The 25,932-nt window shown below is 41.1% G+C and overlaps 1 protein-coding gene across 1 annotated transcript in view; it reads right to left on the reverse strand.

The window, feature by feature from the left end:
- Window positions 1-9,599: 9,599 nt before the first annotated feature.
- Window positions 9,600-25,932, reverse strand: part of timp2a (TIMP metallopeptidase inhibitor 2a) — a 70,427-nt gene continuing 54,094 nt past the window's right edge. Inside the window, exons 3-5 of the mRNA XM_080209519.1 lie at window positions 24,909-25,017; window positions 22,310-22,434; window positions 9,600-15,332 (exon numbers count right to left, since the gene is read on the reverse strand). Of these exons, the coding sequence (XP_080065645.1) occupies window positions 15,135-15,332; window positions 22,310-22,434; window positions 24,909-25,017 (432 nt within the window). The 3' untranslated portion in view covers window positions 9,600-15,134. The remainder of the gene's footprint in view (window positions 15,333-22,309; window positions 22,435-24,908; window positions 25,018-25,932) is intronic.

Raw genomic sequence — 25,932 nt, forward strand, 5'->3', positions numbered from 1 at the left:
CCAGCTTGGGTCTTTGTGGAGTTTGCACATTCTCCCTGCTTCTGCGTGGATTTCTTCTGGATTCTCTGGTTTCCTCCCACGTTTCAAAAATGTGCAGGTTAGGTGGATTGACCATGCTAAATTGCCCCAGTGTCAGGGGGAGTAGCTAGCGTAAATGCAAGGGATTATGGGGATGGGGCCTGGGTGAGATTGTGGTTGGTGCAAATTCGATGTTCCGAATGGCCTCCTTCTGCACTGTAGGATTCTGTGGTACTTTCAAAGTACAATGGAGAGCCTATTGCAAGTTTTACCTAAAGTAGTTGTTTACTTGGATGACGTACTAATCATGGGAGTCACAGAAGAGGAGCACCTAACTAACCTAGAGGATGTTTTAAAGTGGTTCCAGGAAGCAGGGATAAGATTAAGGAGAGAGAGAGATGCATCTTCAAGGCAAGTGAGCTGATTTTATTTGGGCTTTTAGAGTAGATGCACAAGGAATGCACTCGATGGAAGATAAAGTTAGGGCTATCAAAGAAGCACCAGCCCCAAAGAATGTTTCAGAGTTAAAATATTTTCTTGTAATGGTAAATTATTACAGACGTTTATTCCAAACTTGTCTATGATATTGGCACCTTTAAATGCATTAATAAAATAACACCAGAGATGGTATTGAAAGACACAGCAAAACAAAACCTTCAGACAAGTAAAACTTGGATGTGATAGCTTGGAATCAATGATCCTTTTTATACAAGTCAAGGTTAAATATTCCAAATGACCATTGAGAGTAAGATTTGAAATGCAACTACCACAGAACAAGTCTTCACTTTCACAATGGAAAGGAAGGAGAAGAAGTGGTTTTAGTCCATTTCAACCCTTTAGAATAAATCATTCTCATTTGTGATGCATCTCCTTATGGAAATGGAGCTATTTTGCCATGTAAAATGAAGGATGGGTTAGAAAGACCCATCGATCTCTTGAGAAATCCATTTGTTTTTGTGACAACTACAACTTTGGTTTGGGGTGGGGTGGGGTGGGGAGTGTCCAATCACATTTCACCTATTGGTTCACATGTACCACATACTTGCCTTGAATACTCAAGTACAAGATATTATAAATTGTGTTGTCCAAACAAAATTGTATGTAACTGTAAGAGTAGAGTTGAGATGAAGAAATAGTGTGATTTGACTCATTATTGGTGTTTGTATTCAAATCTTTCAAACATTATTGTCTGGAATATAGTTCATTTTTCTCAGCTCCTGTGAAGCTCTGTGAATCATGAGTTACTGACAAGTTGATCAGACTCCATGAAAATTGGGGACTAGGAGAGGTCTTTCCCTGCTTTGGAGCCAGCAAGGCCTGGAGTTATGATCTAAGTAAGAAGTCTCACAAATCCAGGTTAAAGCCCAACCGGTTTATTTGATAGTAATCCCACAAGCTTTTGGAAACGCTGTTCCTTCACCAGGTGTGCACATTTTAACAGTGTCCCTATTCAAGAGAAAATAGTTCTGATCACACCGTTTCCTGGTGTCCAGCAAAAGGAAGGGAAAAATTGGCTTGAACTCCGATTCTTGAATAATTGTTTGCGATCTTTGCTAAACGAGGATACACTTCAGCTTCACGTTTGACGGAATCAGGCTTATCATAGAATCCATTCAGTGCAGAATGAGGCCATTTGGCCCATTGAATCTGCACCTGGATGGCAGACACAGGGAGAACCTACAAATTCTATCCAGACAGACACTCGAGGCCGGAATTTAACCCAGGTCCCTGGTGCTGTGAGGCAGCAATGCTAACCACTATGCTACTTGGATGTGATAGCTTGGAATCAATGATCCTTTTTATACAAGTCAAGGTTAAACATTCCAAATGACCATTGAGAGTAAGATTTGAAATGCGACTACCACAGAACAAGTCTTCACTTTCACGATGGGAAGGAAGGAGAAGAAAACTGGAGAAGTACATAAAAAAGAGAAAATACACTTGAAAATTTTAGAAGTTCATTTTAACAGTGTGGCACGATTACACAATAGTTAGCACAGCAGCAGAGTCCCAGGTTTGATCTCCCTGTTTTGAGTCACTGTCTGTGTGGAGTCTGTACGTGCTCACCATATCTGCGTGGGTTTCCTCCAGGTGCTCCAGATTCCTCCCACAGTCCGAAAGATTTGCAGATTAGGGGCATTGGCCATGCTAAATTCTCCCTCAGTGTACCCAGTGTACTCAGGTGTGGAATGTAGTGACCAGTGGATTTTCACAGTAACTTCATTGCAGTGTTAATGTAATCCTACTTATGACACTAATAAATAAAGCTAAACTTAATACACTGTGTTGAAATAGATGCAGGATCATTACTTTTCTGTTGGTGGCACTACTGAGCTATTCTGCGTAAGCTTCCCCCAATAATTAATAGGAACTTTATGTTGTACTGCAGGAGTCACGCAAGTAGTCAGCAGATCCTGCCTCAGGAAAAGTTCATTCTTTTCCACAAAAATTTGCTCTAACCCAAAATTTTTCTTTTCAGCAATTCATATTTCCTGTGGCATGCTTAACCAAAATTTATTACAGAGGATTAATGCAACCAGAGAAGCTAGGAAAGCTGAACAAACATACTGCTCAATATTAAAAACTGTTTCTAGATATCGTTTACGTATTGCAATTCAAGCTGTATTTATTTTGTTAGAGTTAGCACATTAAAATGGGTTGTATTCTTACAACAAAACTGTCTGTGTGGACTTGTCACATTCTCCCTGTGTCTGCGTGGGTTTTGCCTAGGTGCTCCCGTTTCCTCCCACAGTCCAAAGCTGTGTGGGTTAGGTTGATTGGCCATGCTAAATTGACCCTTAGTTCAAGGGATTAGCAGGGTAAACATGTGGGGTTATGGGAATAGAGCCTTGGTGGGATTATGGTTGGTGCAGACTCAATAGGCTGAATGACCTCTTCCTGCACCATAGGGATTCTATGATTCTATTCTATGAAAATGAATGAAGTCTGACAGGTCTGCAACAGTTTAGTCAGCCTTTTTAAAAAGGTTCCTTTGAATTGTTTTGAAGCAAGTATTGCAACTTATTTATTCTTCTTCCAATCAAAGCCACAGTAAATTATCAATAGCATTAGCCAGTCTGCTGAATTCTGTTTCATCTATTATTCAATTGTATGTACACAGATGGCACAGTGGTTAGTACTTCTGCCCCGTAGCACCAGGGATCCATGTTGAATTCCAGCCTTGGATGACTATGTGGAGTTTGCACATTCTCTCTGTGTCTGCATTGGTTTCCTCCGGGTGCTCCAGTTTCCTGCTACAGTCTAAAGATGCGCGGGTTCAGTTGATTGGCCACACTCAATTGCCCCTTTGTGCCAGGGAGATTAGCGGGGTAAACACGTGAGATTACAGGGATAGGGGATGGGTGAGACTGTTGTCGGTGCAGGTGTGATGGGCTGAATGGCCTCTTTTTGCACTGCAGGGATTCTATATGCAGCTATAAAATTATTTTCCAACTGAAAGAAGTTTGACTTTAGTCTAATTTTATACAGGTTAACAACATATGTCTGCCTGTTTCTGAATACCTGTCATTTTCAGTCGTTGAAGCAGTTTTGCCATTTTACTCATCTAATTTGAACCCTCAACATGGTTAAATACTGTACTAAAATTGAAAATGGGATTTAATGTTCAGTATAGCTGGGAGGTCCAAGTTTTGAACAAATAGCAGGAGGCTGGAAGTGAGATGTGTTGTGTGTGCATCAGTTCAGCTTTCTGGCTGTAGCTGTGCTCTGATTATTTCTGAGGCTGGATGATGAATTGTGGGCTTCAATCAAGAGGTTAAATGCTCTGTTGAAAACTTACTCTGTAGGCAAAGATTCAGGTCATACAGTAGTGAGTCATCAGAGAAATACTTATGGGGCAGGATGCACAATTAGGTACAACAGACAGAGATAATAATGATAGACGTTTGCCCAGTTGGCCAGGGGTATGTAATGGTACAACACTTGCATCAATCGATGGTTGAAACCATTGTATATGCGCATAATCTAAATGAAATATTTTCAACTGCAGAAAAGGGTCAAAATCAAAATCCTTGATATAATCGAAGGGCTAGATCACTTTGTAGAAAGTGAAATGACCTTATCTAGCTGTAATGGATGTTTGCCTTGAGAGAATTCTGGCCAAGAAAACAATCTTTGAGAATTCAAAACAATAATTTTGGAGGTGGAAAAATGACAGCAGAGTCAGGAAATCACTGAAGGGCCAAGAATTATATACATAATAAAACATGGAATTTTAATTTTAAAATCATTTTTTCAGACTACACAGTACTCAACTGCAAATGAAGACGAAATAGTGGAGTAGAACTTTCACTTGGTTTACGTTAGAAATAACAGAATCTGAGAAGGACTGCCAAACCAGTGCAAAAGAGCAAGGAGGTTTTTTCATTCATTCATGGGACGTGAGTGTTGCTGGCTGGTCAGCATTTATTGCCCATCCCTAGTTATCCTTGTTCAGAGGGCAACTGAGAGTCAATCACATTGCTGTGGCTCTAGAGTCACTTGTAGGACAGACCAGGTAAGGACAGCAGATTTCCTTCCCTCAAGGACATTAGTAAACCAGATGGGTATTCCCAACAATCGACAATGGTTTCACAGTCATCAGTAAATTCTTCATTCCAGATTTTTTAATTGAATTCAAATTCCACTATCTGCCATGGCAGGATTCGAACCTGGGTCCCCAGAACATGAGCTGAGTTTCTAGATTAACAGTCCAGTGATTATACCACTAGGCCATCGCATCTTACGCTGCTTCAAGATTGACCACCTGGGATCAAATGACACCACATGGTCATATCCACAGGTCAAATTTGCGAGATTTGCACTGGTTAAACATTCATTTTCTTGGATATATAGGCACATTTTAAAAAGATTTTCATAAACAAGTACTTAATTTCCCAAGGAACTGCCTGGTATACACTAGTGAAACTATGAAAGTAAAACTACAATGGCCCATATGGGGCAGCATGGTGACACAGTGGTTAGTACTGCTGCTTCACACAGCTAGGGACCTGGATTTGATTCCTGGCTTGTGTCACTGTCTGTGTGGAGTCTGCATGTTCTCCCTGTGTCTGCATGGGTTTCCTCTGGATGCTCAGGCTACCTTCCACAGTCCAAAAGATGTGCTGGTTTGTTGCACTGTCCATGCTAAATTCTCCTTCAGTGTACCCAAATAGGTGCTGGAGTGTGACGACTAGGGGATTTTCACAGTAATTTCATTGTAATGTTAATGTAAGCCCACTTGTGACACTAATAAATAAACTTAAAAACGTAAGGCTTTCTCAATGATTTGAAATGAGCTATGTCATGGCTCGGGGCCTGAACACACCAAGTCATCAATCGCCCAAGAATTTCAGGAGTAGGTGCCAACATAAGAAGTCAAAAAGTTTCCTCAGTTCCAGAATATTTTAATGTAACATGTTGAAATATAGTACTTCTTTCAGAAGCTTGGCATTTGCTTTCCTAAGAACAAAGAATTACTTCAAAGACTGTTCCAAATGTCAAGTGATAGATTAATGAATTTAAATTCTTTTAGAACGATAACAATGATGCAGCATAGAAGGAAACCACTTGGCCCATCTTGTGCATGCTGACCCAAAGACATTCAGATGTCCATTCTGATCCCATCTTCTGACACATGCCCCTTAGCCCGGCAACCTATAGCACTTAAGGCACAGATCCAGGTACTTTTAGGGTCTCTGTCTCCACCACAACTCAAGCAGCGAATTCCAGACACCCATCGCCCTCTGCATAAAAATGTTATTCCTCAAGCCCCCTCTAAACCTTCTGCCAATGAGCTTGAATCTGTGACCCGTGGTTTTTGAACTCTCTGCCAAGGAAAAGGGTTGATCGAAAGAATCAATTTTGCTTTACTTCACTGCACAGCTGGATTGATTTCTGGAAGAGCATGTGATGATGCAAAAGAAATTTTATTAGTGACCATGTGAAACTTCCTGATCACACCTACCCCGTGGTGTTTATATTCAGGAAAACAAACAGACTTACTTTTTTGCTGCATGGAGGGAGTTGCAAAACATTGGCTGCCATTATCCATCCCTCTGCACTAATTTTTTAATGCAGCGGGCAGGGAGAATTCCACGGTACCCGATTTGTGGCGTTTGTGCAAGTGTTTGTGCCCTACTTGAGTCTCCCAATGTTGGATTTCCAGTACTGTCTGCTCCACGCTGGAAATTGGCAGGGAGATACCTATATCATTTAAATAGTAATTTTAATATTATTTGAATATGATTAGTGGGCCCAGGACTGAAGTTTCTGGATCCACAAGTGTCTCCCACTCTGCTAGATTATTTCACTCCAGTGGGGATTACACTAGCTTCCCAGTTTCAGGAAGCAAGTGGCCCAACACTGCTGGAGTGAAGGGGGGGGGGGGGTGGTGGGCAATCAGGGCCCCCTAGTGGGTCAGGCAGCAGGGCAGTTGCCCCCCCCAGCCATTTGCATGTTGGCAGTGTCAGCCTGTGCTCCTAAGCCAAAGTTCAGGGGGCACCTTGACACTGCCCATTGGGTGGGGCAGGGCATGGGAGGATGACCAGTTGGGGCCCTGCTGCCACCATGTATAGGGATCGATGGAGGAAGGAGGGAGGCCAATAATCAAGGCAGGAGCCAGTATGGGGTCAGGCTGCTGAGGGGTGTAGGCACTGCAGGAGGCGGGTGATTGTCAGTAGGGGAAGGGGTGCAGGAGGAGGCTGTGGCTGGAGTGGGGGTCAGGACCAGGCCTGGGAATGGTCAGGGGGCCAGCGATCAGGCTATGGGCGGGTGGAGAGCCATTGTTGTCAGTGGGGGGGGGCTAGCCAGCAGTTGAGCTGGCCAGCAAATCAGTAATCTGTCAGTGCTAGGCCACTGTGCATGCGCTGATCATAGCACTGACAGATTCACGCTGGTGGCCTCTGCAGTGCACTGAGTGTGGGAGATTCTTGTCTGAACTCCCACTGATAAAACCAGTGTGAATTATTCCAATTTTCATGCAAATTCTACACTTAGAAATTTTTGGGGGAGAATTCCACTCATTCTGTCTGAAGTTTGAATTTTGCAAGGAACATAATTTTGTAAATTAGCAACTGTAAATAAAGTAAAGCATAGCAGGGAATCCCTCCAATATGCCCCCAAAAAAGCCAGAAAAAGTAAAAGGACTTCAGGATATTTTCATTGATTCAAAAACTTTAAAACTGAATTTAGTTCTATTGAACAATTTGGCATTAATACAAAACTCCCAAGAATTTAGGGAGTAGGTGCCAGAATAAGAAGTCAAAAATTTTTCTCAGTTCCAGAATATTCTAATGTAATATATCAAAATATAGTAGTTCTTTCAGAAGGTTGGCATTTACTTTCCTAGTTACAAAGAACTACTTCAAAGACTGTTTCAAATGTCAAGTCGTGTATTAACAAAGGACAAAAGCAAAATGCCAACAGATGCTCCAAAAGTGGTCAACAGTGATAGAGGAAAATACAAAGAACTGCCCTGAATTTTTGGACAAGCGCAAGAAGCAGAAACTGCTGTCACAAGTTGTATAATTAGAAAAGCACAGGTTTAATATTCATAAAGTCTGAGATTAGAAATTACTTTTGGAATAATTTTGAACATTCCTGCTACTTTCTGTTAGTGATTTCACTTTCAGTGAGATTTGCACATTTGTATTTTTACCGCATCTTGTTCATCGTGAATTGATATGATGTTGAGCCACTCACCTGATGAAGGAGCAGTGCTCTAAAGCTCATGATTCCAAATAAACCTGTTGGACTTTAACCTGATACCATGAGACTTCTTACCAGGCCACAATGTGAAGCACCTGCAAGGCAAAAAAAGTCAACACAGCGTAACAAGAAGTGTGGAATTCTCCCACTTTGGGATGTGGTCTTATGGTGGAAGCAGAAATGTGGTGTCTTTCCCATTACAGAGACCAGCTGGAAAACACATCATATTTTCCAGCCCAGATCTCATGAATTATGCACCCAGGGAGGCCTGATGGCATGTAGACAGTGTCATATCTGGGTGCCGGATTGAAAAGGCACCCAACATCATTGACCCACTATTGTAGGAATAAGATGGACCTCCTGAAAATAAGGATGGATCTCTAGGAACATTCTATGGTTTGAAGAAAGATCTCCTGAGAAAGAAGATGAACCTCCAAAAACATTCTGTGGCAGAAAGATGGACTTTCTCCAGGATGCCAATTTTGGAAGGTGCACCTATAGACCACACCCCCCCGACCCCCACCCCCTCCCACCCTCTGCTTTCGTGTTTTGGGATCCAAGGCTGCTGGTGGCCTTCATCCTTAACCCTGAAAGTAGCCCTGGAAGTAGTCTGGTGAGTTCCAACATTGGCATGTCACATTGTCCCAGACATGTTTTGCACATAGGTTTGTTTTCCCACTGGCACCATAGAAAATTAGGCATGGGTTGTTGGACCTTCATTTGCATCCCATAACTGGATGCAAGTCACTTTCACGCTGACCTCCAGTGGGTCTCCTGACCATGAATGGCTGGCAGAAGATCCTACGGGAAATTCATGCTGGTGTAACCTGACAATCGGGCTTTCTGCTAAATTCCCCCGACTGGTATTGAACCCAGTGGCGGCGGAATGGGAGAATTCGCCTTTGGTAAAGTGGATAGATATCCATAAAGAAATGATAGTTTGAAATTCCAGACTGTCTATGGAACAGAGTGAAACAACCACACACTTAAATTCCAAACTGGAAAATCTGTTCAATATCCCAAGGAAAGGGATATTTGCATTGAAGCTGCATATCAACTCATCAGCACTTTCCTTCCAGAATCCACGTCAAAAATGAATTGAGGTCCATCTAAATGAATATTATATAAGCAATGACATTAGTGGTTTTTGGATTCTGGTCTCATGCTGCCGACTGATGACCCATCCAGAGGCAAATCAAAGATACTTAACATATGGGCCCTGCTGGTTTTGTCTGAATGGTTTGATCTGGAATTGCTCATCTTTGGCCTGATAAGTCACCATTGATGGGGACCTTTCTCTGCTGGAAGCACAGATTAGGCAGCGGGATACACCACCCTGCCATTTTCTGTCCAGGTGTTGTAATTAGATTAAAAAAAACCCAACAGTACCACCAACTCAAACAGTTTCTGATATTTGCATAAGCGTAATTGCAGGGAGAGTTCTCTTGTTTGGCACTATTTGAGCAAATTTGATAGATTTGTGTAGAGCTCTAAATCCCAAACTGCCTATTCTTCCCGTTAAAACTGTTTAGAGACAGGATACCCAAATTAGTTCCTTAATTCTGTCCTTTATCTTAAACAGAAAAGGTATTGTTGCCTGCTTTATGAACACTAAACTATCCATTAAAAAATTATGATGCCAAATGTTCCATTTAATCCTATGTCCAGGGACACTTTTACAGAATACAAACAAAGAATTGTTGTGGAATATGCTGTGACAATTTTACGAGGAGTCCGATATCCTGTTTAACGTTCACCCTTGCCATTAGATTTATAGCAGCATTAACAACACGTGGCATGTTCCAGGAATCTTCAAGAATATTTGGTAGGAAACAAAACCTGCACTTGTATAAAGAAAAAAAGTTTTACTAATATTTTGTAATAAATCTTTATTTGATAATACTGTATTTTTCCATGAATTTGGTCCACATGGAATTTACTACATCAATTATACAGAGTAACAAATACATGCAGCAAATGTTTCTCATCATCCTTTTTTATGTGAACAGATCAAACAAATTGCAAGTCTCTGACTTTTTCTAACAATCACTGCAAAACATCAAAGCCTTAAATTATGGAAGAATTTTCTGAACACATTACTTAAAAAGCATAGCTTTAAATGAATTATAAGTTAAACATTCTATTAATAAACCTTTAAAAAAGAATTACAGAAGAAATAGATCAAATCTTAGCATCTGGGCATTAAGTACAAAGATACTTCAAGAATGTAGAAAAATAACTTTTGGTATGTGGCATTCTATCCATAGTGTTAATAAAGCTAATTTTTATACTTGTAATCCTAAAGAATATTAATTAATTATGAAAGAAATATTCACGAGGTATTTACAAGGCAGTTGTACTAGTGATGAACAATGAAAATTTCAATGTTTTTAACATCAATCCAATTTTATTTTTAAAATTCTGAACTATCTGCCTGCAAATAATATCTCAAACTGAAAACTGTCATAAATCAAATTTCTGATTTATACGCTTCTGTAAGGAACTTTAACCATCTCATTTCCAACACAAAGTGAGCTGGATTTAATGCAGCTTTTTGTGATGGGAAACATGGCAGCCGAGCCCACTGAATTGTGGGAGAGGATGCATATCAGATTCCTCACTGCATGAAGACCTACTGCGATTAAACTGGAGATGGGATTGAGCCCATGGGGGAAAACTCACCCACTCATTTCAGGATGTCAATTAGGTTCTTTTTTTGAATCAATTTACACCAATATCTCAGAATCCACCAGAATTTAATAGTAGCTCAGGAATGGATCATAGATTAGAATCCCTCCAGTGTAGAAGGAAGCCATTCAGTTCATCAAGTCTGCAGTAACTCTCCAAAGGAGCATCTCACCCAGGCCCACCCTTCCCTATCTCCATAACCCCATTCATTTATCATGTCTAATCCGCCTAACCTGCACATCTTTGGACTGTGGAAGAAACCAGTGCACTTGGAGGAAACCCACGCAGGCACGGGGAGAACATGCAAAATCCTCTAAAACAGTCACTCAAGGCCAGAACTGAATCCGAGCCCAGGAGCTGTGAAAGAGGCAGCAGTGCTAACCACTGTCAACATGACATGAAAGTGGCATGGATTTTCCAAACCTCTAGTAGAGTTCCCTGTTAGACATGCCTTGGTCTTCTCAGGGATCACTTTTTCAAAAGGTGCTTAGTGGCAAATTGAGAGGCCTGGCCTGGCATCAAGCAGAGAGGTGGTCACTGAAAACCAGCTCCAATCTCATGCCTCTGACTCGTCTGCTTCCACTCCGTGACTCCCTACCTGCCCTCACTCTGCTGCTGACCTGGGTCCCTTGTTGATCCTTTGCCTCTCCCTGGGTGGACTGCCAGCAGCAATTGCCACTCCTGGTCACACTGCCTGTTGGAGAGCTGCCAGTCGCTCGGTGGGGTGGATTTCCTCACCCAGCGTCCCAAATCATGAGGAAAGCCTGATGCTGGTCAGTACTTACTCTGGGTGTGCTTCCTCCGAGATGCAATGCAAGTTTCTCACTCACCAGTTTCCAGCTGCAGGATGAATACGCGTTCTGCAGTGAGATAACCATATAATGCTGAGGGCTGATTGAATTCTACAGCAATTAAAAAGGAAGTACTTAATTTGCAAATCAAAATACATTTCTTTCCATTTCCAATCTATTAAATAATGCTCTCACATTTTTTTTGTAGAAAATGCTGGAAACACTCAGCAGGCCTGGCTGTGTCTGTACAGCAAAGGTCATAGGGTCCAGGTCAAGGGATGTAATGGAACATCAAACGAACAAGAAGCCTACCTTCATCTTCACAGAGTCAGAGGAGGCGATCTTACCAGCTTGTCATGCTGGTCGATCAGGTTGGCGATCCAATAAGATCGTGAGAAAGGCAAAAATCCAGGTTCGTATCCAGTTTCTCGCCTCTGCAATCTTACCGGCCCTGATTTGCTATAGTGGGGCGCAAGGTTGACTTAGGTTCTAATTATAATATTATTAGTGAGTCTGGGACACTATCATTTGATTTGATTTATTATTGTCACATGTATTAACATACAGTGAAAAGTATTGTTTCTTGCACGCTATATATACAAACAAAACATGCCTTTCACAGAGAAGGAAACAAGAGAGTGCAGAATGTTCTGTCACAGTCATAGCTAGGGTGTTGAGAAAGGTCAACTTAATGCAAAGTAAGTCCACTCAAAAGTCTGACAGAAGCAGGGAAGAAGCTGTTTTTGAGTTGGTTGGTACGTGATCTCAGACTTTTATATCTTTTTCGCAAAGAAAGAAGGTGCAAGAGAGTATGTCCATGGTGTGAGGGGTCCTTAATTATGCTGGCTGCTTTGCCAAGGCAGCGGGAAGTGTAGACAGAGTCAATGGACGGGAGTCTGGTTTGCATGATGGATTGGGCTACATTCACAACCTTTTGTAGATCCTTGCAGTCACGGGCAGAGCAGGAGCCATACCAAGCTGTGATACAACCAAAAATAATGCTTTCTATGGTGCATCTATTAAAGTAGAGGTGTTGGTGAGCTTTCTTAACTTTGCCTTAATGGCCTCACCACTGGAAGTCCTCACCGTGGAGGATCACATATGGTCCCTCACAATGGGAACCTGAGCGATGGCCTTGTTGGTGGGACCAGTGGCCATTGAGGCTCCCCAAGTGGTTAGAGGTGGGGCGGGCAATGTCCTTTTGGCAGCGAGCAAGACCCAAGGGAAGGGACTGAGCCTAAAGGGGAGGCTGCATGTGGGAAGCTGCGCACTGTGCAGCCAGGGATCACTGGAGTGGCGATAGTCTGTCGGGAGGGGTTGGGGGGGGGGGGGGGGGGGGGCGCGCAATGGGGTATGTCTGGGGTAGTGACAATTTACCAATGCATTGCATTTGTACTGCATTGGGAAGATCAGACATATGTGCAATAGCACACTCTTGCCTCAACAGCTGGCTTCCTGGCGTGAATAGACTTCATCCACTCCCCATACTGGTGTGAATCATACTTTGCTCCTTCTTTTTCCTCTGAGAGTTTGACAAAAAAAGGGTGTGATTCTCTCCTGCATTCATACTCATTCGACATTCAGAATCTTTTTGGTAACGATTACCCCCAGAGAGTTTTACAGCACAAAAAGAGGTCCTTTGGCCCATTGCATCAGTGCTGACCATCAAGCATCTATCTATTCTAATCCCATTTTCTGGCACTTGGTCCATAGCCTTTATGCTATGGACATTTCAAATGCTCATTGCCCAGCTGGGGAGTATTTCTCATATTTTCTATTTACATTTCAGATTTCCAGCACCTGCAATATTTTGTATCTTTCACATGCACCCGATCTCCCAATGTTAGGATAGTCAAAAATTCACACTAATAAAAATCTATTTAATTTTGATTATTGGCAATTCCACCAAAATATATTAGTGGTTTACTTCCCCCATTTGCCATTAACACTAATCATTTTGAGATTATTGGGCTATGCAAAAAAAAACCTGGGACCTTGTAGATAAAATCAAAGGAATATATTTCAGATAACTATAAAAAAATTATAATTCAGAAATTAACCTGGTGAACCAAGCAGTTTATTGCATTAGGATAGAATTTAAACTTCCCGGGCAATGCTGTGCATGCGTCTGAAGGCTCCTATACACAACAGCAGCATACGTTTAAACATTCATTGCTGTTGGCCCAATTATTTTAAGACTACGTCCTATTCTTCTGGATCAGAAAAAATAGCTTCACTTTATTTAACCTGTTGAATACTTCTGTTGAGTAATGTCTGAATATTGAAGAATATGTATGCTTTCTTTGCAGATTATGCATTAGACTTGAACTCAATAACAATATTCAAGCAGTAAAATATTAAGAAATTATAAACTGTCAGACTGTTAACAATTCCAATGGAAGAATTGCTCTCAACTGTTAATCAAGTATACAACAGGCAAAGACCAGTTTGCAGCATGGTAACTTTTGACAGCTAATTTTCATGAGGAAAACATATTTACATAAAAGCTAGAGGGCAAGTGGCAAATGGTAAATGTGGTGGATTAAACACTGGTTTTTGCCTCTGGGACCAGAGATCAAAGTTATCGATGGGACGCAACTTTTCTTGTAAGGATTCTGGTTTGTGTGGTTAGAATGCACACTTAGCAGTCATGTGTCAAAAGAACAAAGCTGTTCTAACAATTGTCAAAATCGAAAACTTTGCTAGGAGAGGGAAGTAAAGCAAAAATGTTTCATTTGGTACAGCAAGCATTGCTTGGAATCTTCTCCCTAAATGACTCTGCCTTGCTAGGCTCTCTCTCCTTTTTTCAAGGCACTCCTCAAAAACAAATTTCTGATCAACTGTCCTAAAATCTGCTTGTGAGATTCACGGCAAGTTTTTACAGTCTCGTCCCCAAACCGTAAAATCACACCCAAGGTCATCGGACATTCCTATGGTCCGCCCCTCGCCCAGATTCCCGTGATGGGCAGGATGGTAAAATTCTGGCCTCAGTGTTAAATTTTGATTAATAATGTTCCTTTGAAGTGCCTTGGGATGTTTTTTAGTATGTTACATATGCTATATAAATGCACATTGTTGTTGTGGACTGGGCAGTGGTGCTGGAACGAAAAAAAGAGAGAAAGCTTTAATCTGGTGGCACATTACTGCCCAAAGTGGTGGAAACAAAATGCTTGATGACTAGAATTGGTTCCATTCCCAGTACAAACAGCTCTTGATGAACACAAAAATTTAAGAAAAAGAATTAAAGATGATCACAACACACTTTATACTTATGGCCTTAATGATAATCAATATCATGGCTCATAGTGGGTTAATATTTTATGATTGTGGATTATTGTGGCAACCATAATGAAAGAAAAAAAAGAGTTATTACATTGCAAAAAGGAATAAATATTCAAACTCTTTCAGCATTGATTATCATTCAGCTTGCAACATAAATTTCTATCATGCAAAGTCAAAAACTGCAATATTATGTTAAGTTATCATGGCAGACTTATTAAATCAGATCAAGAATAGAGTCTGCAATTCTCAAAAACAACAGCACTTCCTAAATAAAATGGGGAAAAGTGTTATTTTTGGACATGAATGCAAATGCACTACTCTAGGCCTTCGAAGATTAAAAATACTTAAAAATAATTGAGGAATCAATCCTCACTTTTAACACAGACTATACCAAATACTTTCAATGCTGCAGCCTTCTAAAACAAACAAAAGTGCATTTCAATTTCTAGCCAGAGAAATACACACTGTACAGCTGATGCTAAAATGCAAGATATAAGTATATGCCATGTTACATACAGGTATCACCAGACAGTAAGCAAACAGACCTGCTATAGTGAGCAGAAAAAATTTGGGTTACATTTTTTCGGATTATAGACAACACTGTTTTACGTGAATTTTCTGTTGAATGTTGAGTTTGCTGTGATAAAGTTATGGATCCTCCACATCAAGGAACTCTTTTTTGGGTTGAGTAACACCTCTGTACCATGCACACGAGTCATCACTCCTCTTAACACAGGAATAATGCTTGGCCTGACGTCCGGAAATGCTTTTCTCGGTCACCCAGTCTGTCCACAGACATTCACTTCGAGAAGTGATGTAGCAAGGAATGGATGGACATCTGACAATCTAATGAGAACAAAAGTAAACAGATTAGTGTGGAAATTACAGAAATCACATCTTTACAGTGCATGACGACTATTCAACCCATTGGGTCTGCACTGGCTCCCAGAGCATTCTATCAAATCCCAATCCTCTGCCTTTTTCTCGTATCCTTGCACATTCTCTTTTGGATAGCAACAGGCATGGTGGCACAGTGGTTAGCACTGCTGCCTCACAGCATCAGGGACCTGGGTTCAGTCCCTGGCTTGGGCCGCTGTCTGTGTGGAGATTGCACATGCTCCCTGTATATTTGTTTCCAGGTGCTCTGGTTTCCTCCCACAGTCCAAAGATGTCCAGGTTAGGTTCATGGACCAAGCTAAATTGCCCCTTAGTGTCCCAGGATATGTAGGTTACAGGGATTAGCAAGTAAATGTGTGGGGATCAGGGTGGGATTGTTGTCAGTACAGACTCAATGGTCCTAATGCCTTCCTTCTGCACTGTAGGGTTTCTATCAATTCCCTTTTGAATATCTCAGTTGAACCTATCTCCAACCTGCTTTCAGGAAGTTCATTCCATATTCCAACCACCCTTGAGGTGAAAATAAATTTCTCTCACTTTACTTTTACTCTTGAAATGTAAACCAAATCCTTGGCAAAAGATTAGCAAGTTGACAATAACCTATTTATTTTATTGATGTGCATAAAGACTGATTATATTGCTAGCAAAGGAAAAATGAGAAGAAATTCCTTCTGAGGGTAGAGAATCTGTGGAATTCTTTACCGCAGAGGGCTGTAGAGGCTGGGTCATTAAGTAAGTTAAAGGCTGGGATAGACAGATTTTTAGTTAGTAAAGGGAATCAAGAGTTGTGTGTATAATGCAGGAAAGCAGAGTTGAGGATAATCATAATAGATGAGTTATGATCTTATTGAATAGTGGAGCAGGCTTGATGGGCCTAATGGCTTACTTCTGTTTCTACATTTTATGGTCAAAATTGAATTTAAGAAATCAGATAGGTTACATGTCTCTGCCATTCAATGCTATCATTGTTGATCTATATCAACTCCACTTTCCCCTACTCCTCTAATCTTTAAACTTCTCCTGTACTGTTCACTCATTCTCTTGTCCCTTCTGGTGAAAGGACATTGATCAACTTGTTTCTCTCCACAAATACTGCTAACCCAATACACATTTGCAACATTTTCTGCTTTTAAATGTTCTTGTTAATTCTTACCTTGACACGACCATGGTGGAACTGTGAGGTCCTTGGGTTATAATAGACAGGTTGCCTATTGGACATACTTACCACCCCTCACAATCACCAATCCACTATAGGGATCCTATATTCAGCAAAAGCTCTTAGGAGTAGGCCCCATAGACCTATATATTAGTGTACCCATGTTGAAATATAGGCCATACTACTGCTTATGACCTTTAATAGGTAACTTTAATTGATGCTGGTGGTGAAACTGCAGGATCACTGACCTTCAAACTCGTACGATTTGCAGATGGGCAGAGCAAATCAAGCAAGATCTTCCAGGATAAATGTTAACTTGCATCAATCTATCATCCTTCATGCATTCAATATCTCAGTCAATTAAAAAACTTCAGGTGTTAGTAAATTGTCAATTGACAGATACAGCAAGTAACATGCTAAATGGCCACAATATCTTTCTTGTTGGTGTTGGTGTTAAATGTTGGTTAGGATACTAGGAAAAGATGCCTGATGTCTGAATGTATAGGGCCTCCATTTAATAACTTATCATGACTCCTGACGAGTACAATACTTGGGCAGTGTATTAGTAAGTGTCAGTCAAGATTAAGTACTCACCATCTGGTGTGAGATTTGAACCTACAACCTTCTGATTCTGGTAAGAGTATTCCCACTGTGCCCATTAGAATGTCAGTGGCCCTAAAGGTTTAACAACTTGACATTTAATAAGATGTGGGCACTTAAAGGCAGATGGAGAATAAAAAGCTTTCCAAAGATTGTAATGGGAACTAATGGGCATGAAAAATTGTTCGTCAGCCTTCCCAAAGGCTGTGCACGACAAATAAAATGCAGCTGGGAAAAAAGGTAAATAACAAAGTAAAAGAAGAAGGAAAAAATGAAATCTTCAGGCAAGTTTACAACTGAGACCACTGGCATACCTGACATCCTAACCAAGGCCATACAGAGTAACACACCATAAATTCAACACAGGGGCTTATTAATACTTGGGTCTAAAGGATCCTGTGCCTTCAGGATTCATCCAAATATGGGCCTCCTGCATCTTGAGGGGTATGGAGGATTGTCATGTCTGATTGACATTCACATAATAAATAATTCTAGCAGTTTTAACTGCAGAATTCATGGTCCATTCCTGACGCACAGGATGGACTACATGTTGTCTGTTACTACCATGCTCCAAATTACATGACAAGATGGCAAATAATACGATGTGTGACAGAAAAAATGTGTTTGAGTTTTTTTTTTAACTATAAGGTTTGTGGTGTTGGAGGGAGATTTTATGGAGCCTATAAGAGCAGGAAACATGGCATGTGGGGTGACTTAATTAGGCAGGACATGAATTAATTTCCCAACAGTGGGTTGAGATGCAGAGATTGTCAGCGGTGTGTTTGCGACATGTCAAGCCACACTCCAGCCTATCGCAGTTCATTGTTCTAATATATTTGCATTCCATCAATACTCATTAGCTTAAAACGACTTTTAATTCTGTGCTAACTTCAGTATTGGCACATGAGGATCTCATAGCACATGGCTGATGTCTGTTTGAAGGTGGTTCCCACCAGTTGTTATGCAGCTGTGTGTAAAGTCAGTGGTATTCCTTGTTCAACTCTATGGTACAAGGAAAGGGAGAGGAGAATGACTCCTAACCAGCAAGGGTGAGTCAGTGACGAGGGGAGTTGTGGGGCTGAGTAGCAAGGTCAGGGCAAAGATGAGTGCCTGGTATCCAGAATGTGGTGGGAACAGTCAGGCAAGGTCAGAAAATGAAGGGCCCAGAGGGTGTTGTCAAGCTGTCCAAATGCATATCCATCTCAGTGTGTTGGCTGGCAGAGTCCTTACAGGGCTTTGAGTACACCCACACCCATGAAGCAGCATAGTGGCAGTGGTTAGCACTGCTGCCTTACAGCACCAGGGACCCAGGTTCAATTCTTGGCTTGGATAAGTGTGGAGCTCGCACACAGTCTGTGTCCTAGTAGGTTTCCTCTGGGTGCTCCAGTTTCCTCCCACAGTCCAAGCATGCAGGTGGATTGGCCATGCTTTTACCCTTAGTGTCAGGGGGACTAGCTAGGATAAATGCATGGGGTTAAGGAGGCAGGGTGGAATTGTGGTCAGTGTAGACATAAAGGGCCAAATGCCCTTCTTCTGTACTGTAGGATTCTATGATTCTATTTCAATTATCCTCGCTGGCATTAATCTCAGACAATGTCCTTCACAATGCATAGAAGGGAGGGCCAATTGAGCCTGCAAGTTCAGCCAAGTTCCATAAGACAATAAGACCATTATACATTGGAGCAGAATTAGGCCACACGGCCCACTGAATCTGCTCCGCCATTCAATCATGGTTGATATTTTTCTCATCCCCATTCTCCTGCCTTTTCCCTCATAACCCTTGACCCCGTTATTAATCAAGAACCTATCTCTGTCTTAAGAACACATAATCACCTACCTCCACAGTCTTCTGTGGCAAAGAGTTCCACAGATTCACCATTCTGGCTGAAGAAATTTCTCCTCACCTCTGTTTTAAAGGATTGTCCCTTTAGTCTGAGGTTGTGCCCTCTAGTTCTAGTTTTTCCTACTAGTGGAAACATCCTCTTCATGTGCCCTCTATCCAGGCCTTGCAGTATCCTGTACGTTTCAATAAGATCCCTCCTCATCCCTCTAAACTCCAATGAATACAGACCCAGGGTCCTCAACCGTTCCTTTTACGACATGCTCTTCATTCCAGGGATCATTCTTATGAACCTCCTCTGGACCTTTTCCCAAGGGCAGCACATCCTTAGAAATGGGGCCCAAAACTGCTCACAATATTCCAAATGGGGTCTGACCAGAGCTTTATATACTCAGGAGTACATCCCTGCTCTTGTATTCTAGGCCTCTCGACATGAGTGCTAACATTGCATTTGCCTTCCTATTTGCTGAACCTGCACGATATTGTTCGTGATTGTCTTAAGGTTGACTTCCAAGCATCTTTGTGGTTCTGATTTCCTAAGCATTTTCCCATTTAGAAAAGTCTGTCTCCATTCCTCCTTCCAAAGTGCATAACCTCACTTTTCCACATTGTATTCAATCTGCCTCCTCTCTTTGCCTCCTCTCCTAGCTTATCCAAGTCCTTCTGCAGCACCTCCCCCCACTTCCTCAATACTACCTGTGTCTCTACATATCTTTGCAGTATCTGCAAACTTAGAACAGTGCCTCCAGTTCCTTCCTCCAAATCAGAATGTATATTGTGAAAAGATGCAGTCCCAGCACTGACCCCTGAGGCACACCACTAGTCACCAGCTGCCATTCTGAGAAAGACCAATTTATCCCCACTCTCTGCCTTCTGCCAGTCAACCAATCCTCTATCCATGCCAGGATTTTATCCTTAACACCATGGACACTTACATTATTTAACAGTCTGACATGTGGCACCTTGTCAAAGGCCTTCTGGAAATCTAAATAAATCACATCCACTGGTTCTCCTTTATCTAACTTCCTTGTTACCTCCTCAAAAGAACTCTAACAAATTTGTCAGACATGACCTGCCCTACTCTTGTATTATCCAGACGGGTGAGTGCGAGACCTGACATTAGCATGAACATTCACTAAACAGTGAAACAGAAATCACAACATTGTTCTTTCCACAATCTAAGATCATGTCTTGAATTGCCCTAACACCAATGAGTGCCAACATGAGGCATGCCAGTACATTTGGTTCTTTGACTAAGTTGGCCTCAACAATAGGAGATGACAGGAGAATATACAATGTAAATTACTTACAAATGAAACTTAATTTTAGCAAATACCCATGCCACCATTGTGCTCTCAAGTAATGGCAATGGAGTTGGATAGGAAAATTTTGGCTGTGATATACAGCCTCTGAGTTTTGCCAAGAAGTTGTTTAATAATCAACTGGTAGCAGCAGCAAAACTTTAACTGTAATCTCCTGGGAAATGGCAAGAAAGAGAGCAAATGGCATACACTTTCAGTTGCGGGTGAATGGGAACAGCGTACTGTTGCCAAACCACACCCCCACTCCAGGTGAATCTGTTTCTGTTGCCAGACTGCAATGATACTGAATTGACATTTCACATTGAGGCTTTGCAAATTGGCAGATGATGGCAACAAGATTAACACATTCTGGTTATTCTGATATGCAAAAAGGGCAGGGAGACCATTCTTTAGAGAAGCATAAATTCAGAGGTGATCTGATGGAAATTTATAAAATAATTAGGAACATAGGAACAGGAATAGGCCATTCAGCCTTCAAGCATGCTTCACCATTTATTGAATGTCTACAGTGCAGGAGGAAGCCATTCAGCCCATTAAGCCTGCACTGACAACAATCCCACCCAGGCCTCATCCCCGTAACCCCAATTGACGAAGGGTCAATTTAGCATGGCCAATCAACCTAACCCGCATATCTTTGGAGCATCAATGATTCTGTTTCTCTCTCCACAAAAACTGACAGATCTGCTGATCACTTTCATCACCTTTATTTTTATTTCACAGTTTGGTGTTGTTCCTATACTGCACCCAATTAGCACTTATTCCAAAACAGTGATACGACAGGTAAAATTCTCCAGGTAGTGAATAATACGCAAAATGCCACAAACTGGGTTTCAAGGATTAGCATGTTAACACATTCTAAGAACCATTTCTGTTGCTTTTGATATTCTATACATATCATGCATAAAAGACCTAAACCAAGGATTGTTTGGATGCCGTTGGCACTTATACCAAGTATATATCACGATTTCCTCTTTTTAGACTTACTCTCCTAAAGTTGGCAACTCTCCTGGGATTTTTCAATTCAGGCAGGACCTGGCCTATCACATCTGACTGGCTATTTTAAACGGAATTTTCTCAGGTGTTACTGAAAAATAAGCAATAGTGGAAGTCCTGGATATTTCACCTTCTCTAAGCCAGGGATGCTGACGTTAATAGTCGCTTGATCTCAGCACTGGGTCCAGTGGAAATTAACTAATTGCAGGTTATGGATTGAAGTTACAACCTGCCAGGTTTATAAAGCTATTTTTGAAACAAAAAAAAACACTAAAGGGAAAGAGAATATGCAGAGAAAATATGACTTTTGTTTCAACAAAAAGTAGAAAGATCCTACTTTTGATCCACAGTCTGTGTTGAATTAGCTGATGCCAGCAATGGAATGAATGACAGTACAGTACTACAATCTACATTGCATTGTTCAAGTAACCCACCAAGTAACTAAGTGGCTACAGAACCCTGCTTATACTTCCTTTCCAACCATTCTAATTTTAATGATGTGGAGTTGCTGGCATTAGACTGGAGTAAGCACAATAAGTAGTCTCACAACACCAGGTTAAAGTCCAAAAGGTTTATTTGGTAGCACAGGCTTTTGGAGCATTCCTCCTTTAATCAGATGAGTGCAGGATTTGTATGAAGTTGTCTTCACTTGTGGACATAGCATATAATTATCTTGGATTTTACAGTTTAGGTTCTTGAAAACTTGCACCAGGATTATTCACTGTTTCAGTGTGCAATTCCATTTATCTGAACATATAAAGAATTATAGCCATTTACACATTTTCCACTTTACTGCAGGACAACTGAAGACAATGAGGCAATTAAGACACCAATCTAACTGAAGATGTACCAACTTTACACTTGTTGCTTCATGATTCAATTCTCACCCAAATAATCCTCATCTCAGCCCATATTCTTGATTATTATATAATTTAGAAACAAAAGATAGGAGCAGGAGAAAGCCATTTGGTCCTTTGAGCCTGCTCCACTATTCATCACGATTGTTTTCTCTTACCTTGCAATCACATCCCATTTGATATCTCTGGTTCAAGCTTTTCTTCTGTGTTGGAGTTAGCATGTCCCATTGCATAATAAAATCACAGAGTGTAATTAACATCTTTCCGTCTTTGCCTAGTTTGCCTGTGGATATACAAAAATAAACCTCTTCTTCACTGTTTACAATTTGTACAAACTATAAAATAATCAAGAAAAGATTGTTTAAAGGTTTTGACCCTGTCATGTTGCAAGAAACAGCTTGTTTTGTGCACATTTAAACAAACAAGGCCTTGAATTGTTGATTTTAAAAATATTGGACAATGACTTCATTCCTTTTTTCTTTTGCTTAACAAAGTCAGGGATCTCAGTACTGGCGTCTCCACTTTTGCACCCTGTGTCGACATCAAACTCTCGTGAGGACTCAGTGATCATTTCGAGATTAATTTCATCTTCAATCTGTTCCACCGACTTGATTCAAATTCAATTTCAGAACTGTACTCCCTGCCATATGTTTTTAGCTGCTCTGAATACAAAAGCTAATTTATAGACCTGCACTCAACCTTAACTGAATGGAGACTGGCCTAAATCATTTTACTCTTCCCAGCTGCAGAAATGAAGGCACTTTTATCTTGTCAGTCTGGGATAGATTCAACCTAAAGTTTTAAAAGCGGAGCAATCTGCCTATTAAAAAGTAAAGAAAAATCATGTTACATAATTGAGATTTGGTACTATGGAATCAATCTCTTTCTCCTACTGAGTCCCAGCTTTCACTTCCTGATGTCCATTGGAAAAGGTGATGAATATAGGCATCAGTAATGTTGCATCTATATAAAACCTTGATTAGGCCACATTTGGAATATTGTGTGCAGTTCTGGTTGCCATACTACCAGAAAGATGTGGAAGCTTCACCTGGATGTTGCCTAGTCTTCAGGATGTTGATTATGAGGACAGGTTAAATAAACTAGGAACCAGAGTGGTGGGTGCCTGGATAACACTGCCTGGAGGTGGTGGAAGCAGGCACATTAGTAACATTTAAGAGTCATTTTGATGGATCCCTGAATGGGAAGGGAATAGAGGGATACGGCCTGAGTAAGAAAAAAAAGGTTTTGTTTTTAGTTTAGTTAGGACATCACGATTGACACAGCCTTGGAGGGCCGAAAGCCCTGTTCCTATGCTGTACTTTTTTGTTTAGTCACTTGCTTAATACAAGTATTGATTGCAGATTAAGTGATGCTCCATGTGGAAGGATCCAGAGGTAAAGAAGTTCAGGGCTGTAGTGGCCATGAGTGTATGTGGCAATTTTATGTCAAGCTATTGCAGTTGGTTGCTCATCTTCTTGAAGGATTTGAATATCACCTCCGGATAATATACCAATTCTGACTTTGCCATATATCACCATTGTAACAATCCCTCAGACTAATCCTGGATTCAATAGCATTGTGGAAATATTTCAGTGAATGAAGAAGGGTCACTGCCATCTTTGTGTATAACTAGAGGTGTTGGTCTTGTCATTGATATAGCTTGAGAGCAGCTGAGGATCCTGTTGAATGTGATGTTTGAACAGTGACTTGAGGACTTATATTGCTATGTTTGGTGGCTGGATGCAGAAAGGGATGACATGGTAGTCAAAAATGGGGTTGACATTAAAGTGATACCAGGTGAATATATTCAGGAGCTTCATGCCTGTTTCTATAGTCATTCTGTTTACCAGGAATTACAACTCCAGGAAAATCAGGCACATGGTAAATAGCAACAGTAACAGGGCAGAACAAAAACAACATTTTATCTGAGTGCAAGAGGGGCAGTAATAGATATGAGGCAAATGAACATGACATACCTTGATGACAGACCTCCTCAGGAGTAACTGCAAGCAGAATGAGGACATGAAAGATAGAGATAGAGGGAGAGAGGGTGGGACATGGGAGACAGAAAGAAAGGGAATGAGAGACAGAGAGAGAGAGCCCACAAGAGTGAGAGAGGGGTGTGGAACAGTGAGAGCAGGAGGGAGAGAGAGGGAGGGATGGAGAAGGTGGGAGTGGAGACGAGACACAGAGAGACGAGGGATTTTATGGCCTTGCCCAGAGACCAGAAAATCCCACCCAAGGTCAACGACATTTCCATTTCCTGCCTCTCGCCTGCTCCAACTGAATGTTTACTTTTACTTTAGGGCCAAAGAACAACTTGACTCGAGATTTATGGTAATTTTAAATGTGAGATCTTCTGTAGTTTAAAGCATAAATTCCCTACTTAAATAGTGTTCTGTCAGTGATGCTTTTTGTTACATCATGTCATAAAACTTGAGATCTTATCACGTCATCTTTTCAGCTGTTTCTCTTTAAAAGTGATCGTTCTTGACAAGATCATAACTACTTCCATTACCTTGCACCATTAAGACTAGAAAATTGCAACTGAGAGAGCTGCAAATTAGAACACAACCTACTCTCTTGGAGTCTCTAGTTAGGAGCAGGGTTCATTTATTCAAATACCTTAAAAAGAATTTTCAAAGTAAGGAGGCAGCTCACCATCACCTTCTCAAGGGCAACTATGGGCGGGTAATAAATGCAAGCCAGCCAGTGACGCCCATGTCCCACAAATGAATAAAAAAAACCACACTATACCTGTAATTAGGTATTCTTTTTTTCCACTTGTTTCAAGCATGACTCCACACACTGCTGATGAAGTGGCAGTGAAAATATATTCAATATTGTGTTCTGGTCCTTTGAACATCTGTGAACAACAGAAGGACCCTGTTAAAAATCAGTGTAACTCAAAATATTAAGATGGCAAAATATGTTAGAACGTAGGCTACATCTTGTAAATAGTGGTAGGAGGCTGTTTTTTTCATTAAAAACACATCAGTTTAGATACTCAGTGGATTATGGTTTAAAATCAGTGAAATATTGTAGATGCTGGAAATACTCAGCAGGTCAGGCAGCATCTGGGGAGACAGAAACAGAGGCTTTCAGTTCAATAACTCTGAAAGGTTATCAACTTGAAACATTGGGTGAGATCTTCTGGTCCCGCCCACCACAGGAATTGTAACAAGCAGGACAGAAAGTTCAGCAAACCGTTTAAAGGTCTATTGAACACGGGTGGGTATTTCCGGTCTTGGGGCATGCACAATAGAAAATCCTGCCCATTAACTTAATTTTTCTATCCAGAAATACTGCTTGACCTGCTGAGTATTTCCAACATTTCAGTTTTTATTTTTACAAAATAAAATCTTCCATTGACTTAACTCACAAAAGGGGCAGAATACTTTCCCAAAATTCTGAATGTGGGAAAACTGGAGTAATTCACACTTTTTTTTCAGTGGGAGTTCGCACTAGAATCTCCCACACTAATGCAGAGGCCACCAGTGTGAATATCATGAGATTTCAGGGGGCCTAAAATATCATTTAAAAATACTAGTCCCACCTCCCTGTCGATTTCCGACACAGAGCAGACCACGTCAGAAATCCAGCACTGGGAGACACGAGTGGGAACACCACAAATTGCCCCCTGCGCAATTCTCCCGGCCCACTGACCTAATTTTTTAGTGCAACAGGATGGGAGAGTTGCCCCCAAAGTTTGTTGGTTGTGATACTTAGTCTTCTGAACACTTCAAAATGTTAACTGAAGAATAATTTGTAATTTGAATTT

The sequence above is a fragment of the Carcharhinus amblyrhynchos genome, chromosome 21 (assembly GCF_965287045.1).
Source record: "Carcharhinus amblyrhynchos chromosome 21, sCarAmb.v2.hapA, whole genome shotgun sequence".
In the NCBI taxonomy this organism is placed as follows: Eukaryota; Metazoa; Chordata; class Chondrichthyes; order Carcharhiniformes; family Carcharhinidae; genus Carcharhinus; species Carcharhinus amblyrhynchos.